General features: G+C 41.4%; 1 protein-coding gene across 2 annotated transcripts; it reads right to left on the bottom strand.

Moving 5' to 3' along the window:
* Positions 1–148: 148 nt before the first annotated feature.
* On the bottom strand, positions 149–12723 carry LOC128254118 (uncharacterized). 2 transcript variants are annotated; one of them, XM_052982947.1, is made up of 9 exons: positions 12224–12723; positions 8627–8936; positions 7582–7683; positions 7325–7519; positions 6566–6676; positions 5001–5327; positions 4457–4932; positions 4157–4399; positions 149–3860 (listed from the first exon to the last, which is right to left on the bottom strand). In XM_052982947.1, the coding sequence occupies exons 2-9, from the start codon at positions 8874–8876 to the stop codon at positions 630–632; spliced, it is 4935 nt and encodes a 1644-aa protein (XP_052838907.1). In that variant the 5' UTR covers positions 8877–8936; positions 12224–12723; the 3' UTR covers positions 149–629. The 2 variants fall into 2 exon arrangements, with proteins under 2 accessions (XP_052838907.1, XP_052838908.1); XM_052982948.1 differs by lacking the exons at positions 8627–8936; positions 12224–12723 and having other exon boundaries at positions 6566–6674; positions 7582–7681.
* Positions 12724–16105: the final 3382 nt, after the last annotated feature.

The raw sequence follows: 16105 nt of genomic DNA, 5'->3' as shown, positions 1-16105 counted from the left end.
TGTACCACTTAATTGTTAAAGCATTATCTTTACCATAGCTTTCTAAGAATTTTAACAGGTTGTAGTAAATTATTGCCTAAAGAAACTATAAAATGGTTACCCGAAAGTAGGCTACCTTCCCACCAAATTATTGATATATAAAAAACCATTTCTTTACTCTACATAATTTAAAGTTTTATTACGTGTAGCTTAACTCTAAGCCATTTACACTGAAACTAACACTAAGATTGCACATTTCCGGCCCAAGACTGCTGACATTTATCACAATACGCATCCGTTACGATACTAAACGATATAATAAGATGATTGATTGCACTTAGATTTCTTAGGGCTTGGGTTCGTTTCCATTCCGTTCACTCTTCTCAGTTGGTACCTGCACTTTGCGTATTGGATGCAGTTCCCAAGGGTTTTTCCTTTCACTAGACTCTAAAGATTACCAGCTAGCTTAGATTTAACAAAATTGCACCTTGTGGTTTGGCAAGAATCTCCGAGTTATTGCACTGATTGTTGTTGCTATTGCGTTGCTTAATCTTAAAACGGAAGTCTTTCTTCTGGTATTGCACATCCCTAGAAACTAGCTATATATTCTATTAGCTATATATATATAATATATATATAATCTTGTATAACTAACTTTTCCTAATCATTTTGTAGAGCACGGAGTGCGTTTCTATGCTCTCCGCCCCGGACTCCCACATGTCCTCCGCGTTGGTCTCCTCGTCCGTTTCCGAGGATCCGCAACAGGTGCTGCGACCACGTCCGTGTTCATCCGAGGAATAGGACGACATGGTGGTGGTACTGCCCCGCACATTGTGCTCCTGCGAATTCGATTGGGAGTGGGATCGAGTCAGGGTTTTGTCGGAGTCCGCATCGCTCAGATCGCCAGCGGCTATAGCAGCCATGTTTTCCGGCGAACGACGACTGTGACTTGGAGAGACCATATGCTCGAGATCCTCGAATCGGCTGTCGTTCGGACCGCTTTCCTCCTCGTTGTCCTCGATGGTGTCCACCCGGATGATCTGTCCCCGGCCAGAGAGCATCTTAAAGTTGTACCTATCGTAGACGTTTCGCTTGTACAGCTCCGTGGAGTCGGTGCTCATGTAACCGCTGTCCAGTTGTCCGAAACGCTGCTCATAGTAGGTTTGGCTCCCAGGTTGTCCCATTCCAGCGGACTGCGCAGCATCCTCGATGATGGAGGCTATGTTGTCATCCTCCAGGAATCCAGCTGCGTTCTTACTGCCATAAGTTGGCGCTGGACTTTGGCTGGGACTAAACTTGTTAGCCGCCATGGTCACAAACTTTCGCCACGCGTTTTTCAGATCCTTGGCCTTCTTGGCGCGATCCTTTAGTCCAATGGCAATCTGCATTCCGGCCGTGAGCTGGGCCTGTTCGATCTCACATCGGTAGACGGTCTGGACATTACCGCCGGCAGTGGGACTTCCGCCGGAACTGCTGGCCGCCCGCTGGGGATAGGCTATGCCCACTGGCACTCCGGCATTGCGATACATCTCCTTGGTGCGTTCCGAAAGATGACCACTGCTGCGATTGGAACGGGAGCTTATGGACAGGGCATCAAACTGGGCCAGATCCACCTCTTTCAGGTTCTTATTGCCGCTACTGAACTCGGGTGGTTCGGCTACGTCCTTTGGGGAATCCTGTCCAGCCTTGGAGGCCTCCTCCCGCTGACTCTTGCGTCGATTGAGATACTTGGTCAGACTGTAGTCATTGCGCAGACTATTGATTTTTTTATTGTACATCCCTTCGTAGTCTTCCTGGCTTTCCTGCTGGGATTTACCACTTATTTTCGGATTCTTAGAACCCTTTGTGTGAGTTCTCTCCTCGGTGGTGGCCGATATAGCACTGGACATGGTGTTGTTGCACGAGTTCTCAAACTCCGAGATCCCAGTGACCTCGGTGATCTCGCTGTGCAGACTGTAGGCATCTTCATCGGGTGCCTGGCTCTCCGGTGATAAGTTCGGCGGAGGAGGTGGTGGCAGTGGGCGTTTGCCTTGCACCAAAGGGGGGCAGTAATGCTGATTGACCTTTGGCCGCAAAGGAGGAGGTTTCTCCTCCGCCTTGGGTGATGAAATCGTGATGGTGGTCTTGTTCACCTTTGTGATGTCCACCACTGACTGGGTGGGTGAGGTCTCCATCAAACGCTGACGACGTGAGTGCTTGGCCTCCAGCGTGAGGATCCTACCCTCCTCCTCCGGCGTCCTCTCCGCTTTCTTCTCATACTTGCTGTTCTCCTGGGCAATCAAAGGTGACTCGTAGATCTCTCTCAGGTTTCTAAACGAGTTACTGGATCGCAGGATAAAGGAGGCGGTCCTTGGCTTGATGGCCTGACTGGGAGCTGGACTCATCTGGCGACTCAGATCCGGCAGAGAATTGATCTGACTGAAGTCCGCATCCATTTGCTTATGGCCATCCCAAGCGGATATGTCGCAAAAGCTCTGCTTTTTGGGCTTGCGATCCAGGGTATCCGGCTCGAATTGATCGCTATCCGTGCGCTCCAGATCGGAGGGCGGTTCATGCTCCACCTCGATGGTCATGCTGCCCCGAAAAGGAGTGTCGTATTTAATCCGGGCGGCCACCTCCTTCTGCCTCTGCTGCTGGCCAGGATGTGGATGCTGGTGCTTGGCAGCCAGACGCTTCTTCATCTCACCCTCCTTGCGAAATCCGTCGAGGCGATCGTAGACCGTATGACTGATCTCCATTTCCTCCTCAAGAGGCAATGCTGTACTCAGACTGGGACTCAGTTGGGAGCTCACATCCGAGGATGGTGAACTGGAGGAGTGGGAACTCTTGCGTTTGCTGGGCTCCAGCCGTTCCAAACTGTCCGTCTCGTAGTCCACAATCAGATATTGCGGCGACTTTCGCCTGTAAATCGGTGAATCTGGCTGGAACTGTTTCAAGGATTTGCGACTGAGCGAGCTGTAATCCGGCGTGGGTACCGATGGAATGCTACTCTGCGTGCTACTATAAATATCCTTGATTCTCTTCTCTATGGTGCTATCATAATCGGGCGTGGGAATATGAGCTGCATATTCGCGTTTCAGCGAATCATATATAACCTCCGCCGGTTTCATATTGCGCAGCATATTATAGTGCTGTCGATCGAAGGAGGTTAAGGATGTGGGCGTGGAATTGGCGGCGGCAAACTGATCCAATACCTCACTACGTTTCCTCAGCGATTTGGAGCGACTGGAGGTGCTGCGCAACGAGGCGGCCGGAGAATCGGCCAACATGAACTTGGGATTATTGTAGATCTCTCCACCGGTCTCGGCAAATCCGTAGACATTGGCGGCCACGGAAAAGGCGGAGAAGCCGTCATAAGTGCTGTTGCCCACCGGAGTCTTGGGCTTGGCCATTTGTTCCGGACTATTTTTACCGGGACTTCGGCTGGATTGGGAACCAGGAGCCGTTGTTGGTGAAGAGGACTTTACAGAACCCTCTTCCAATTTCGTTTTCTGCATCGGCGGTGGTGGTGGTCGCTCCTTGGGTGCTGTTATCTCCTTTTTCCGCAATGAACCCTTGCTGGGCGAACCCGAACCCTTCTTTGTGGTCGGGGCTTGACCTGGTCTATCGAGGGTCTTCTGAGCCGGACTCGCATCTGAATTGGGCACACTTTGGAGCCACTGTTCGATGCTATTCCGCTTGTCACCCATTCCCTTGGCGGCCAAATTCTGTTGCAGCGGAATGTTGAACATGGTGGGTGAACTGGAGTTGGAATCCGGCTGCAGCTCCTCGGGAATAATGTTTAGCGAGGGCTGGTAGCGCTTCGAGGCCATCTTGTACTTGGCAATGGCGATGACCTCACGGATCTTCTGCAGAAACTCAATGGCAGCTTGAGGGGGTTCCTGAAAGTAATACAAAATATCATAAGTTATAGATAAATGAACAGGTTAAATATGTTAAAACAGCATACCCATGGTTTGTATACATGGCCTGTTTAAGTTGTTTTAAATATTGTAATATACATTTTTTTGAATTGAATTGAATTTAATACCTGTAAATTTGAGCAATTTTGAAAGGTGGTAATATTTACCATAATAATGCAAACATTATTAATATTAAATAATGCCATTTCTTATGCACTGAATTTGGCATTATGATTTTATATTGAACCTCAAAATTAGAGTAAATATAAACTTACCGCCAGTAAATGAGGCTCGAAATAAGCCGGATTGAAGTAGAGTTTCTTGCGCACATTGCCACTGACCATGGCACGCAGGTTCTCCAGTTTTTCCTCGCTCATGAGCTCATCAATTACGGCCACATTCTCGGCGGGCAGGCACTCATTATCCTGCAGGAAGTCATCCACATCCAAGGCGGCATTATCCGTTCCACCCGTTGGCTTAGGTGATTTACTCAACTGGGGATGCACCAGCACAGATGTCTGTAACGCATACATTTTACTCTGTAATTTTCAAAGAATAATATATAAAACACCCACCTTAATCTTCTCATCCATTTCACATTCCGAATTAGAGTTAGATATATCGCTGGCAAAACCGGAATTATGCTCCCTTTCGCTCAGTTGTGGAAAATGTTGCAGCAAGGGGTTATTTTTCACGATTCCCATGTCCTCTTTAAGACTGCCCATACTGGTGCGTGTATTGGAATCATTGCCATTGCCCAGACCCATGCTGTTCGAGGAGTAGATGCTGCCCACTCGACTAAAAGGTGCTCCATAGGTGACCTGATCGTTCTTGGGATAGTTGATATCATTGGTCAGGTTGTCTAGCGAATGACGAGAGCTGTGACGCTTGCGCTTCTTCATGTAAAGATAGAGGAACACCGAGGCCACATAGATGAGACCCAGGAGAAGACTGCAGATCCCAATCACCACGTATTCCCGCATGGTCATGCCATCGGAAGTGGAGGCCAGCGTTGTGGAATTGGCCGGCTGGAAGAAGACCTCGGGAACATCTGTTTAAAGGGGGGGTTAGCGACTATAATATTTTATTTTTTATTTTTTTTTACTAAATAACACTTACTGTGGGCATACTTCACGGGACTACCGTTCACACGGAAGGCAACACAAGGTGAGTGCACATTTCTGGGCGGCATCAGGGGTTCACCTTTGACATGACTACTGGCATTCATGGCCACCGTCATATCTCGGCACACCAGATGCACCACTATCATACGACCCTGCATCTTCTGGCGAAGATCAGCCTCACCCAGCCACAACAGGAAGCTGCGTCCCTCATCCCGGAACATCCGGAACGGATAGTCCGTATCGATGGGATTCCTCAGGTCCGACCAGCCATTGGAACCCAGGTACTGAGCTCCGGTTACAGCGCAAACTGGTGTGTGAATGCCTTTTTAAATAAAAGTTATACAAAATATGTTTAATATTTACCATGGCATTGAAAATTTTGAAAAGTCAAAAGGTTTAAAAATATTGTAAACAATAAAATGAATACTAGTAATGCCAAAAGACTTAAACTAAATTTATAAAAAAACATAGCAATTTAATGGAATGTCAACCATTTAATTATTCTGAAATATTAAACCATTACTATATCTCGAAGAACTAAACAAAAAATTAAAAAACAGCAAAGTTATAATTTTTTTTCATTTATTTTTCCGATTGTTCCTATGGGAGCTATATGCTATAGTCGTGTCCGATTTTGATGAAATTTAAACCGTAAATCGGAAATATTTTACCATTACTATATGTCGAAGAACTAAACAAAAAATTAAAAAACAGCAAAGTTATAATTTTTTTCATTTATTTTTCCGATTGTTCCTATGGGAGCTATATGCTATAGTCGTCCGATCCGGCTCGTTCCGACTTATATACTACCTGCAATAGAAAGACAACTTTTGGGAAAGTTTCATGCAGATAGCTTTAAAACTGAGAGACTAGTTTGCATATAAACGGACGGACAGACGGACAGACGGACAGACGGACAGACGGACAGACGGACAGACGGACATGGCTAGATCGACTCTCCTAGTGATGCTGATCAAGAATATATATACTTTATAGGGTCGGATCATCCAAAGTTATTAAATTTACAATGTTAATTGAGTCAAAGACTTTCCCAACTTATAAAACACTGGCAACAATACATTTTATTATTGGCATGTCAACACAATAAAAATGTTAAATGCATTTTAGTTATAAAAAGTTATATTAATTTGGTACAACAAATGTTTGTAACAAAGTAAGTGATTAACAAACAAGTTTGCGATTTTACGTCTAAAAGTGATTACTAATTGGCAAACTAAAAAATTATCACTGTATTTTGAAAAAATTATCATGTTTAGAAGCCTTAATCACAAATAGTTGAATTTACTGTAAATAATAATAAAGTTCTTACTAATAAAGTTTAAAAGTATAGAAAACAATACTATTCAATAAAAAAATTGTATTAAATTTACAGAAACCTGTTTTCCCAACAACCAGTACTACTTAAGCAATTTTAGTTACCAACTGTTATGTATTATTTAATCCTAATTGTCAGCAAATTTGACAAAAAATGGGTAATTAGCCAACCAGTTTTTGGTTTTATGGACTAGGAGTGATTTGAAAACATAATAAATTACTCACTGGCAAAGCTGATCTCCCTGCTGGGATAGATGATCTGACCTTTAAGAGGCAGGAAGACAAATGGGATCTTTTCCGATGAGGAACCACTCACAAAGGGCGACAGGGAGCACTCTATAACAATGGGTGGAAAAATGGGAAACGATTAGCTGTGTTTGAAGTTGTGGGAAAGTATAGTGCATAAAAATAGCAACGATAACGATCGACGCTTATCAATTACGATTGGGAAACGGTAGTGAAACTAAAACATATTTGTGCTGTGCTGTGTTGTTTTTCCGGCCAGCCCAGCTCTTACTTTCGGTCCGAGTTGGGGTCCGATTCCGATTCCAACACCAAGTCCAATTCCGATCTTCGAGTCGGATTCCAAGCTCAAGTTAGACCCCCAAATGGCAGTTGGCTGAGATTGTTTATGTTGGCAGACGACGACGACGACGGCGAAAGTTTCCTTTCATTCATTAGCAGCGGGGAAACAAGCGATTTGTTCAATAATAATAACATTTTTTCCCTCTTTGCGTCACGTTTCGTTTTCATTCTGCAGCCCTGCACAATTTCAGTAGCTGTTATTACAGCATTTCTTTTTCAATTTTTTTATTTTTTTATTTTTCAGTTGGGCAACCATTGTGCTGGGATATGACAAAACAATGGATGGATGGAAGGTGTCCCACACACGTGTGGGAGCAACTCCCACCGCGAAATGGAGCACACAATTTGGCTCGGAATTAGCTGGAGCTGGAGCTGTAGGCTTCCGCAATCCATACTCACCATGGATGTCGTCCACGCAGATGCCCAGATCCTCACGATAGGCCCTCTGATACGAAAGACATTTGCATGTGCATCCCGGTTCGCCATTCGAATTGGAGTTTTCCAGCTGACCCCGACCTTTTTGCATTTTAAGACGGCGGGTCAGGAGCTCCATTTGACCGCCGGCCAATGATGAGGTCGCCGGATTGAGTCCATCTGCGGATTGGGCGGTATTCATTTGGATTATGACAGGTTGCATATGTTAATCCGCTGCTTACCCTGGCCAACTTGACCGCTTCCATCGCCGGTCTGGCGCACCAGCGAAGCTGTGCCGCTCGAGAGTCCGATGCAGGTGTCCGCATTGCAGGCGCTTCTCAGGCCTGCGAAGAGAAAACATTAAGATGAATTGAGTTGGGACTTCACAACAACGCATCAACATCAGCCGATTGACGGCTAATCAGAAGACAGGCTGGACGAGACCAAGCCTTACGGGCAAAATTAATGCTGCTGTCAGCGGATGAACCACGGAAAAATAAAAAATAAACGCCGCATCACCCAGCCGAAGATGCCACATGCCAAGGCAACTAGCAACTGGCCAATGACAGTGACACAGGCCTTGCATTCGCAAAAATAAGCAAGTCTTTGGCACTTCAACTTAGTTGGAAATCAATATAACTAAAGAAAATATTGTAGTGTAATAGAAAGTTTTGCAAATGGTTCATTCACTAAAAATAACTTAAGTTAATAACAAGAAAACTTTACCTAAAATAAACTAACAAAAAAGCAAACAAAATAAAATAGTTATTTTAATTTAAGCTATATAAAAAAAAAATTGTAAGATTATGTTCATTAAAACCAGTATACTTTAATGAAGTATTTTATGAGGTCACAAATCTTAAACTCCTCGTATTAAAAGTTTGTTTTATTATACCAATGTCAACAATGATAAGTGATAATAGTTTAAATGGCTTAATGTATGGGGAGATTGATTAATTATTTTGTCTTTACATTGAATACATTTACAAACGTATTTATTACACTAAAAGAAATTTATTTTCCACATAAATAATTTGTTAACGATTTGACTATATAAGATTTCAATTGCACATTTCAGTTACATAAAATTTCGTTTTAATATCTATCCATTAAAGTAAAACAAAATTTATTGCCTTAAAATAAAATATTAAGAGCTAATGGCCAGTGGCCATACAGTTTCTTATTTCCCCATAAATAGCATCTTTATTGGTGGTTGCGAAAATCACTCAATTGAAAACCAACCCTCTTTTCTTTTGTGTTCAACCCATTGCCAAGTGTAAAACTCACCGCTCGTGTGGAAGGTATCGCCGTCGTGATGTCGTGTCAGATTGATGAGTTGCCCGTTGGTCTGCTGCAGTTCCTCCAGCAGCAAACTGGCCGGCATGAGTGGATCCTCGATGGTATCTTCGCTGGCGGTGGCAGTATAGTGGTTCCTCACCCTCGGATGGGTGGGCGGTCGGGGCGCCGAAGTGGGCGTGACAGGCGGAAAGAGGATGAAAATGAGCTGAAGGAGCAGCGGTGAGGATTGGAGCCGCATCTTAACAGCACCATAGCGGGATGCAACGCACTCTGGGGGATTCTACGGTGCAGCTGCTAACTACAAAAAAAAGGAGGGTAGAGAAAAAAAAGCCACTCATTAATTAAAAATAAGTCTAAATTCGTAGCTAGCGAAACAAAACCAAAGCCAAATCCAAAACCAGCTACTAGTAAGTTGACATTCTTTGGGGGCCCCAAGCTTAATGAGGCAGAAATTGTTTGGTCCGTTTTGCTGGAAATGGAGCAACATCTACATCCAGTTGTTGCTAGTTTTAGCTGTAGTTGTTGTTGTTGTTGTTGTTGTTGTCCAACGGCTAACGGACAACATTTAAACAAATGTTGCAATTAAAACTCGTTCTGGCGGCAAGTGTATACTTATTGCTTGGGACACAAGGTGAGGAGCTGGCATAATGCTGCACTGGATCAAGTGCGTCGCTGCGGTGGCAGTGGGAAAACGTTATTTCGATGCTGCTGCTGCTGCTTCTGCTGCTGCGTTTACCGTTACCAAAAGCTAGCTGCACTTGGCTTAGAACACCCCGTTTATACCGCTAATCAGTTGCACTTTAGCAGCTGCTTTCGGCCATGCCAATTTACATAAATATTTCACACACACAGCAAGCAGGGAAAAAAACAACAACAAAAAGAACTTTAGCACACGGGCACCACAGAAAAATTATTGGGGACTCCTAACTGTTCATATCAACGAGTAGTTCTACTAATCTTGCTTTTTTGGCTCTTCAAAAGAAGAACAAAAGAGACGGGTGCGTGTGAGTGGGATGGGTAGAGCTAGAGCTAGAGCTAGAGCATAAGCTAGACCTAGAGGTTTATATCTAGAGGCATAATGTGCGCGCGAATGAATGAATGAGAGAAGAAAGCGATAAAAAGCAACAGTTGCGGCCTAATTTGAAAGTAAAATTTCTTTACAAAACGCAGTAGAACAGCAACAGTAACACTAAAGTTCGGTGCCTAAGTCTTTTGATTGACCAGTCACCATCATAATCACCATCCATCTACAAGCTTAGCCAACTCCATGGTCATCGCCATCGCCATCGCCATCTATCACTCCACTTGCTGTACAGTTATGGCATTTAAAAATAAACAACAATAACATTTCTATTATTTCTCTTTCTTTTCGATTTGTTTACGACTTTGCCTTAGTTATTCGGTTTTTCGGTTTTTGGTTTGATTTTAGGTTGTCTAGCTTTTTTCGGTTGTTTTCGGCTTGTCTGCATTTTCGAAACGAATTTAATGGCAGTAATGACCTGCTTTTCGGTTTTCCAACTGCAACATCAGCAAAAGTCACAGCCATACTCGTACCAACTGAAACTGATGCGATTTTGATGATGCTGGGAAAAAAGGCAAGCAAAAAAAGAAGCAAACTGATGGTTCTGAGATATGTTATATTTTATGTGGTCTGCAGATTGTAGTATCTCTGTAGTGTGCTGTCTATAGTACGAATCTCCATGGGGCACCTGTGCAGGGTCTTGACTCTTGCGCACTCGACTAAACTCAATTAACAGGTAATTGAACCCAACTGCATAAATTAGCCATATTCCATCTATTCCATCTCATTTCAGCCCATTGCAGCCCATCATCCGCCGCCATGTACGCGATCATTAATTATTGGGCAACACGAAAGAGCGTGTGCGCATTGTTCTAAGTCTGTGCATAAATTTAACCATAATAAACAAGTGGCAGATGCCCAGGGATCAGCTGGATCGACGAGGGATATACCCCTTGATTTTACTAAAGTTGCCCATCGGAGCGTTAAGTGCTGCAGGTTTATTAAATAACCATTGGTATTGGCTGAGCTCAAAGTCGTTGAGGGATCTAATAGATATCTTATTTATTCATTCTAAAGTTGTTTGAAAATATTAATTTTAGATTATTGATTTGGAGAACTCTATGTTTGAAGATAAATTTATCTTGAAAATTTTAAAAGTAGATGACAAGTTCTGGTAACTTATAAACTAAATGAATGAACTCTCAACAATCAATGAATAAGTAAAAATATTAACAAACTTATTTAAGGTGTTTTAAAAAATGTTTAATCAAGTTTCGAGTTCATGCACTAAAATTCTTTTCCCAGAGCATTTAGTCTTTTAAACTTATGTTTTGAGAAACTATATTATATTTTGCATCTAGAAAGGTATTCCTTGACATTAAACTGAAAATCCATAATTTTCAAGAGCAACATTTTATATTTATCTGTTTTTCTACTCATTTTTTAATTTGCCAATTTAGCAATCACATTTATTTGCTTTGACAGTAGTTAAGTTAAATTTAACTTTTTGAAAAGGGTTCATTATAAAACCCATCGAAAGCTTTAAACTTATTTCTCTATTTGAGTGTGGTGCTTTCTAATGTGCTGTAAAAATAACTTTCAATTTGTGTGAAAAATCATTATCATTTGATTTGTTTTCTTTTGAACTCTTTAAAGTTGGATATGTTTTCAAAACTAAAGAAAACTTATTGGAAGGTGTACTTTAACTAATAATGAACAAGTAAAAATAGTGCTTCTCATAAGTAATGTTGATCTAGATTGGACTTAAAATGGATTTCTCCGGGGAGTTGAGTCCTTTAAATTCAAACTATAAAGCTTGTATTGGTTTATATTAACACAGCTTATTAATGTAAATTAACGTTGGCTGCCACTGAGTTTAGCATACCCTTAGAAACCTATGTGCACTGCAAGAGGTATAGAAATTACCACAACGCATTCTAACCTGGCCATTTCAATTCACATGAACATGCACCGACCATGGAGTTTGGAGTTGGCTACATCTCCGGGTGGCAGATAAACCCATTGTCTGGCCGGAGCAGCTGCTACACTTCCGAGTGCAGTAGTCGACGTCACACTCGGCTCACTTTTAACACTTAGAACACGCTAACTGCAGCAGAAAAGAGCAGAAAACTGTGGAGCATCATCATACCGGCATAATAACAAATTCCAAATTTATTCCGCTGTTAGTTTTATTATTTTGTGTTAGTCCATTGTTGTGGCCAGAGGAGCGCATCATTTGCTTGCCGCCTTAATGTGCTTTAATATGTACTTGGGCTGGCCAACTTAGGGCCAAGTTGGCAGTTGGCCAACGGTTTCGGCGTTGTTAAAACCGTATTATGGCAGTGCAATGGCCGTTGTTTTGGTTTTGGTTTGGTTTGGTTTTATTTTTGTTGTTGTTTTCCACCAAATTACTTTCTCCCAAAAAAAAAACAAAGATTTTCAATTTGGGAGAGTGCCCATGCCCAGTGACCTAAACTCAATTGGCAATGGTCTGATTAACCCGAGAGCCAAGGGCAACTTAAAGCCCTTTTCCCTGTCAAACAAAACTTTTTAGATTTACTCACAGCAGAGCCCGTTGGAAATTGGTGAATAAATTAACACCCTTGGCCGTTAATTTTTCCCGACAAGATGCACCTCCCAGGATTGCTTTTCACACATAAACTTAAGCGGTTTCTTTTTTTTTTCGTGTTGCTGTTTTGCCGTTAACTTGCTTAACTTCACTTTGCATCTGCTGGCATTTTCACACATTTCTTTGGCAACATTTTTTGCACGTTTTTTAGCATTTTTGAAACATTTTCATCTCGTGCCAACACACAAAACACAACACAGAAACAATCAGAGCCGCGATAAGTGTTATTGTTTTTAGAAAATTTGTAGCGTTTCGTTCGTTTCGTTTCGGTTTCTTTTGTTTTTCTTTCTTTGTTTGGCTGCAAAGAAAGCGAAGATAGCGGCGGCTTTTCTTCGCGTACTGTGGATTTTATTTTGGGTTTTGTGTTGGGAATTTTCTTTCTTACTACTAAGTAGTAAGTGTTTCTAAACCGCTGGAGACGTCTATCAAGGTCGCCGTCGGTGGAGCGACTGCCAAAGCAATCGCAGCTCAAAGAAGCCAAAGCCGCCTGAGTTTCGTGAAAAAAGATATGGAGAGATGTGGTGGTTACACGCTCTTAAACGAGTTTTCTTTTCAACTCCACGCTCTTATATCTCGAAAGTATAAGTTCGAGCGTAGAGTGTGTTGTGTGTAGTGTGTGTGTTTTGACAAATTGTACAACCAGCCAAGTGATTTTCTATATAGTTGTGTTGTGATGTGTGAAGGCGAAGATCTCTAACTGCAGACTAATTAACAGAGACTGGGACAGGTTCTCGGCATCGCACATACGCCGTGTGGTCGGCGGCTGCAGAAATGACAGGAATCCCCAAGTACCGTTTCATTTCGTTTCGTTTGCTAAGATTCACGCTCCAATTTGATAAAAGCTTTTGGACCAAGAAAAAAAGGCGTCATTTGTCATTGGTTCAACTCAATTTATGACAATTTACTCGCTTTAGTTGCGCTCGAGCTGTGCGCAGCTGCATTTCTTGGGATCTTGAGAGCTTGAGATCTGAAGATCTGCAGATCATTGGCATCCAAAGATCCGGAGATCCGTGCACCAGAACAAGTGAAAACTTTCGAAAAGATGGAGTTGTGGGGCTTGCTTCGAATTACACAGCCAATCTGTTTGACATAAGCGAGTTATAGAGTTATAACATATATAGTAAGGCGGTCTCGGGCCAGCCAAACCAAAAAGACAATTACCACAAACTGGTTTCAATTAAAAACAGTTAAGCATTGCAGCCACACAAATAGACAAAAAACATATAGAAAAATAAATAGAAATATTGGCATCTCCTTTTTGCCGACGCTGCGTACGTGCAGTCTCCCAGTTGGAGACTCCAACCTGAAGACTGTCTTCAGTATGCAGTCTTCAGTCTTCAGTCGACAATCTGCACTCTTCGTATTTATTCCCATCTCGTCTGGCCAATAATTATACTTTAGTTGGCGACGCGGCTGCAACTATTTGCTTTGGCTGCATTTACAGTTTTGGTTTTTTTTTTTCTGGTGCCGCTTAAGTTGCCGCCCGTCATTTAGAAAGTTTTAGTTTCGTAGATCTCCATGTAATGATACCCAATGATCCCGCCTTCTTGCTGCTACACTACTCAACATTATCGCCGGCCCATTTACCCCATATTCAGTTCTCGAAAATGGGTCCTTCGATCGTTTTATTTCTTGCATTTATGACTGTGTCTATCTGCATTTCATGACGCTAAATGTTCGAATTTGTATTTGTGTGTCAGTGGGAGATTTGAATCTCTGAATTGCTATGCTCCTCTAGGCTCTTATCTATTTGGCTTGAATAAATTTGTGGTCGATTTAGCATTGCGTTACCCGCACACAATTGTCCGCGTATCTGCTCACCATTTACCCATGCCTGATCCATAAATCTTTAACTGTAAAAAGGAGCCAGCTCGAGCTTCAGGTCTAGTTCCCGGTCCAAGTCCATATCCACATCCACAGCCATGTCCTCGTCCATGTCTATGTCCATGTCCATGTCCAGGTCCAACTTATGCAAACTTTGGCCACACGTCGCTGGATGGCCGGCGGCTGCGGTGAGTCGTCTGATCTGCTGCTGTTGGAAAACGGGGAAACCAGTTCATGTCTGGGATGAGCACACTGAGGAAAAGGGATACCCTTTTAAGTCGAAAATTTGTAGGAAAATACATCTTGCTCAAGACACAATTCAAAATATTTATAGCGGCAGTCCAAATATTTTTAAAACCTTTTTTTACTTAAATTATTTTACTGACAATATTAAAAGAATTTAAAAAAAAATTATTTTATGAACTTTGATGATTCGTTTGTGTCTAATAGAATTATTCAAAAAGGATTATTATATCTATATAGGCGATGGCACTGGCAGTAATTAGTCTTGGCTTAGTAAACAGTTCTAACATTAATGTGTATACATAATTTCAGAAACCAATTTATAGGATCAGTTGAGTAACTTAATGACAAATAATTTGATATTTTTATAATTTTTCCCTGTGCATTAGGATTGCAATGCTCCTCCTGTGCCCGCCACTCCCATCCTCGCAGCTTTCCTCCTCAAGATGCTGCTAGTTATTGATACGCTGGCGGCGGAGTGGAGTGTGCGGTGTGCCTCCGGCTGAGCTAAACAAACTTGCAATTGTATTCATAAATAACGATTGAGAAATGTATTCTTTTTTTCCACGTCTGCGGTTGCGCACTTATTACCAATTGCTTCTGCAATAAACATGAAAATGCGCTCATCGAACTTGGTCCACATCGAATCTGGAGTTAGAGTCCATAACGGTTTATAGAGGATGCGAGTGTCCGATATCAGGGGCTTGGTAATTATTTGAACTCTGAACAGGTCGAATATCTCTGCATTGGAATTTTGTGATATGTGGTGTAATATGAAAACAATATTACCTAATACAGCAAGTGTTTCTTATTCTATAAAAATATTAATACATAAACTTTTAACCGGATCTTTGTGGAGAAAAAATATAAAATTCAGTGCTATTCCCTGCTATTATTTTATTAATTTATCTCGTACACAAAAAAAAGCTTTCATGGCTTGCCATATCTTCTTTATTTTATGCAATTTTAATTGTTTTAATTTAGAAAATAAATAACAAAAAAAAAAAGCAATCAAGTTGCTTGACAACCATTTAATTACTGGAACTGGAAATTAATCAATGCATTTCACGCGCAAAGAATCGTTATTTTCTTACTTCTTGTACTCTTTAATTGGCACTTAAAATCAAGTGTCGAACCATAATCTATATAGGTGTAGTGTCTTCAAGTTTTTTTTTAATTGCCCATAAAATTTAATAGCTGTAATAGAAATAATTGTCTGTCCATGTTTAGTGTTCGCGGCACAAAGTTATTTTTATTAAATCCTTGTATGATACACATCAAAACTTTATATCTTTGTATTTACTGATAACTGGAAAGTAATTAGGGCTCATCACACTTGTTCTTTTTAAGTATTTTTTAAAATCGGGTGCAAAGCCATAATTTAAACAAAAAGATTAATAGCTGCGAGTTTATTATTCTCCATACAAAGTTTGTATAATAAATCCTTGAAGGATTTTATGTCTATCAAATAATGTGCATGCATTATGTTTTTTTAAATCTGTTATTAATCTTTAATCTGAGCATAATGTTTAATGGTTGTGATATAAATAACTGTCTTTTTGTTTGATTACTGGTTTTCATACAATTTATTTTTTTATAAGATCCTAATAGAATAAACATTATATATTTATGATCTCACTTTATATCTTTATGGTCTTAATATAATCTAAATTAAATCAGTGATTTAACTTTTTTTTAACATAAAGTTTAATGGATGTGAACAGAAAAATTGGCTGTTTGATTGTTTAGT

Source organism: Drosophila gunungcola (assembly GCF_025200985.1).
Source record: "Drosophila gunungcola strain Sukarami chromosome 2R unlocalized genomic scaffold, Dgunungcola_SK_2 000004F, whole genome shotgun sequence".
In the NCBI taxonomy this organism is placed as follows: Eukaryota; Metazoa; Arthropoda; class Insecta; order Diptera; family Drosophilidae; genus Drosophila; species Drosophila gunungcola.
The sequence above is the reverse complement of the archived record's forward strand: the minus strand, read 5'-3'. Positions and strand labels throughout refer to the sequence as shown.

Excerpts from the sequence above, each read along its gene's own strand:
- LOC128254118 (XM_052982947.1), bottom strand. The coding sequence starts at position 8,876 with ATGCGGCTCCAATCCTCACCGCTGCTCCTTCAGCTCATTTTCATCCTC. Across the intron at positions 4,400-4,456 it reads AAATGGATGAGAAGATTAAG|ACATCTGTGCTGGTGCATCC; the intron begins GTGGGTGTTTTA and ends TATGCGTTACAG. Across the intron at positions 3,861-4,156 it reads TCGAGCCTCATTTACTGGCG|GAACCCCCTCAAGCTGCCAT; the intron begins GTAAGTTTATAT and ends TATTACTTTCAG.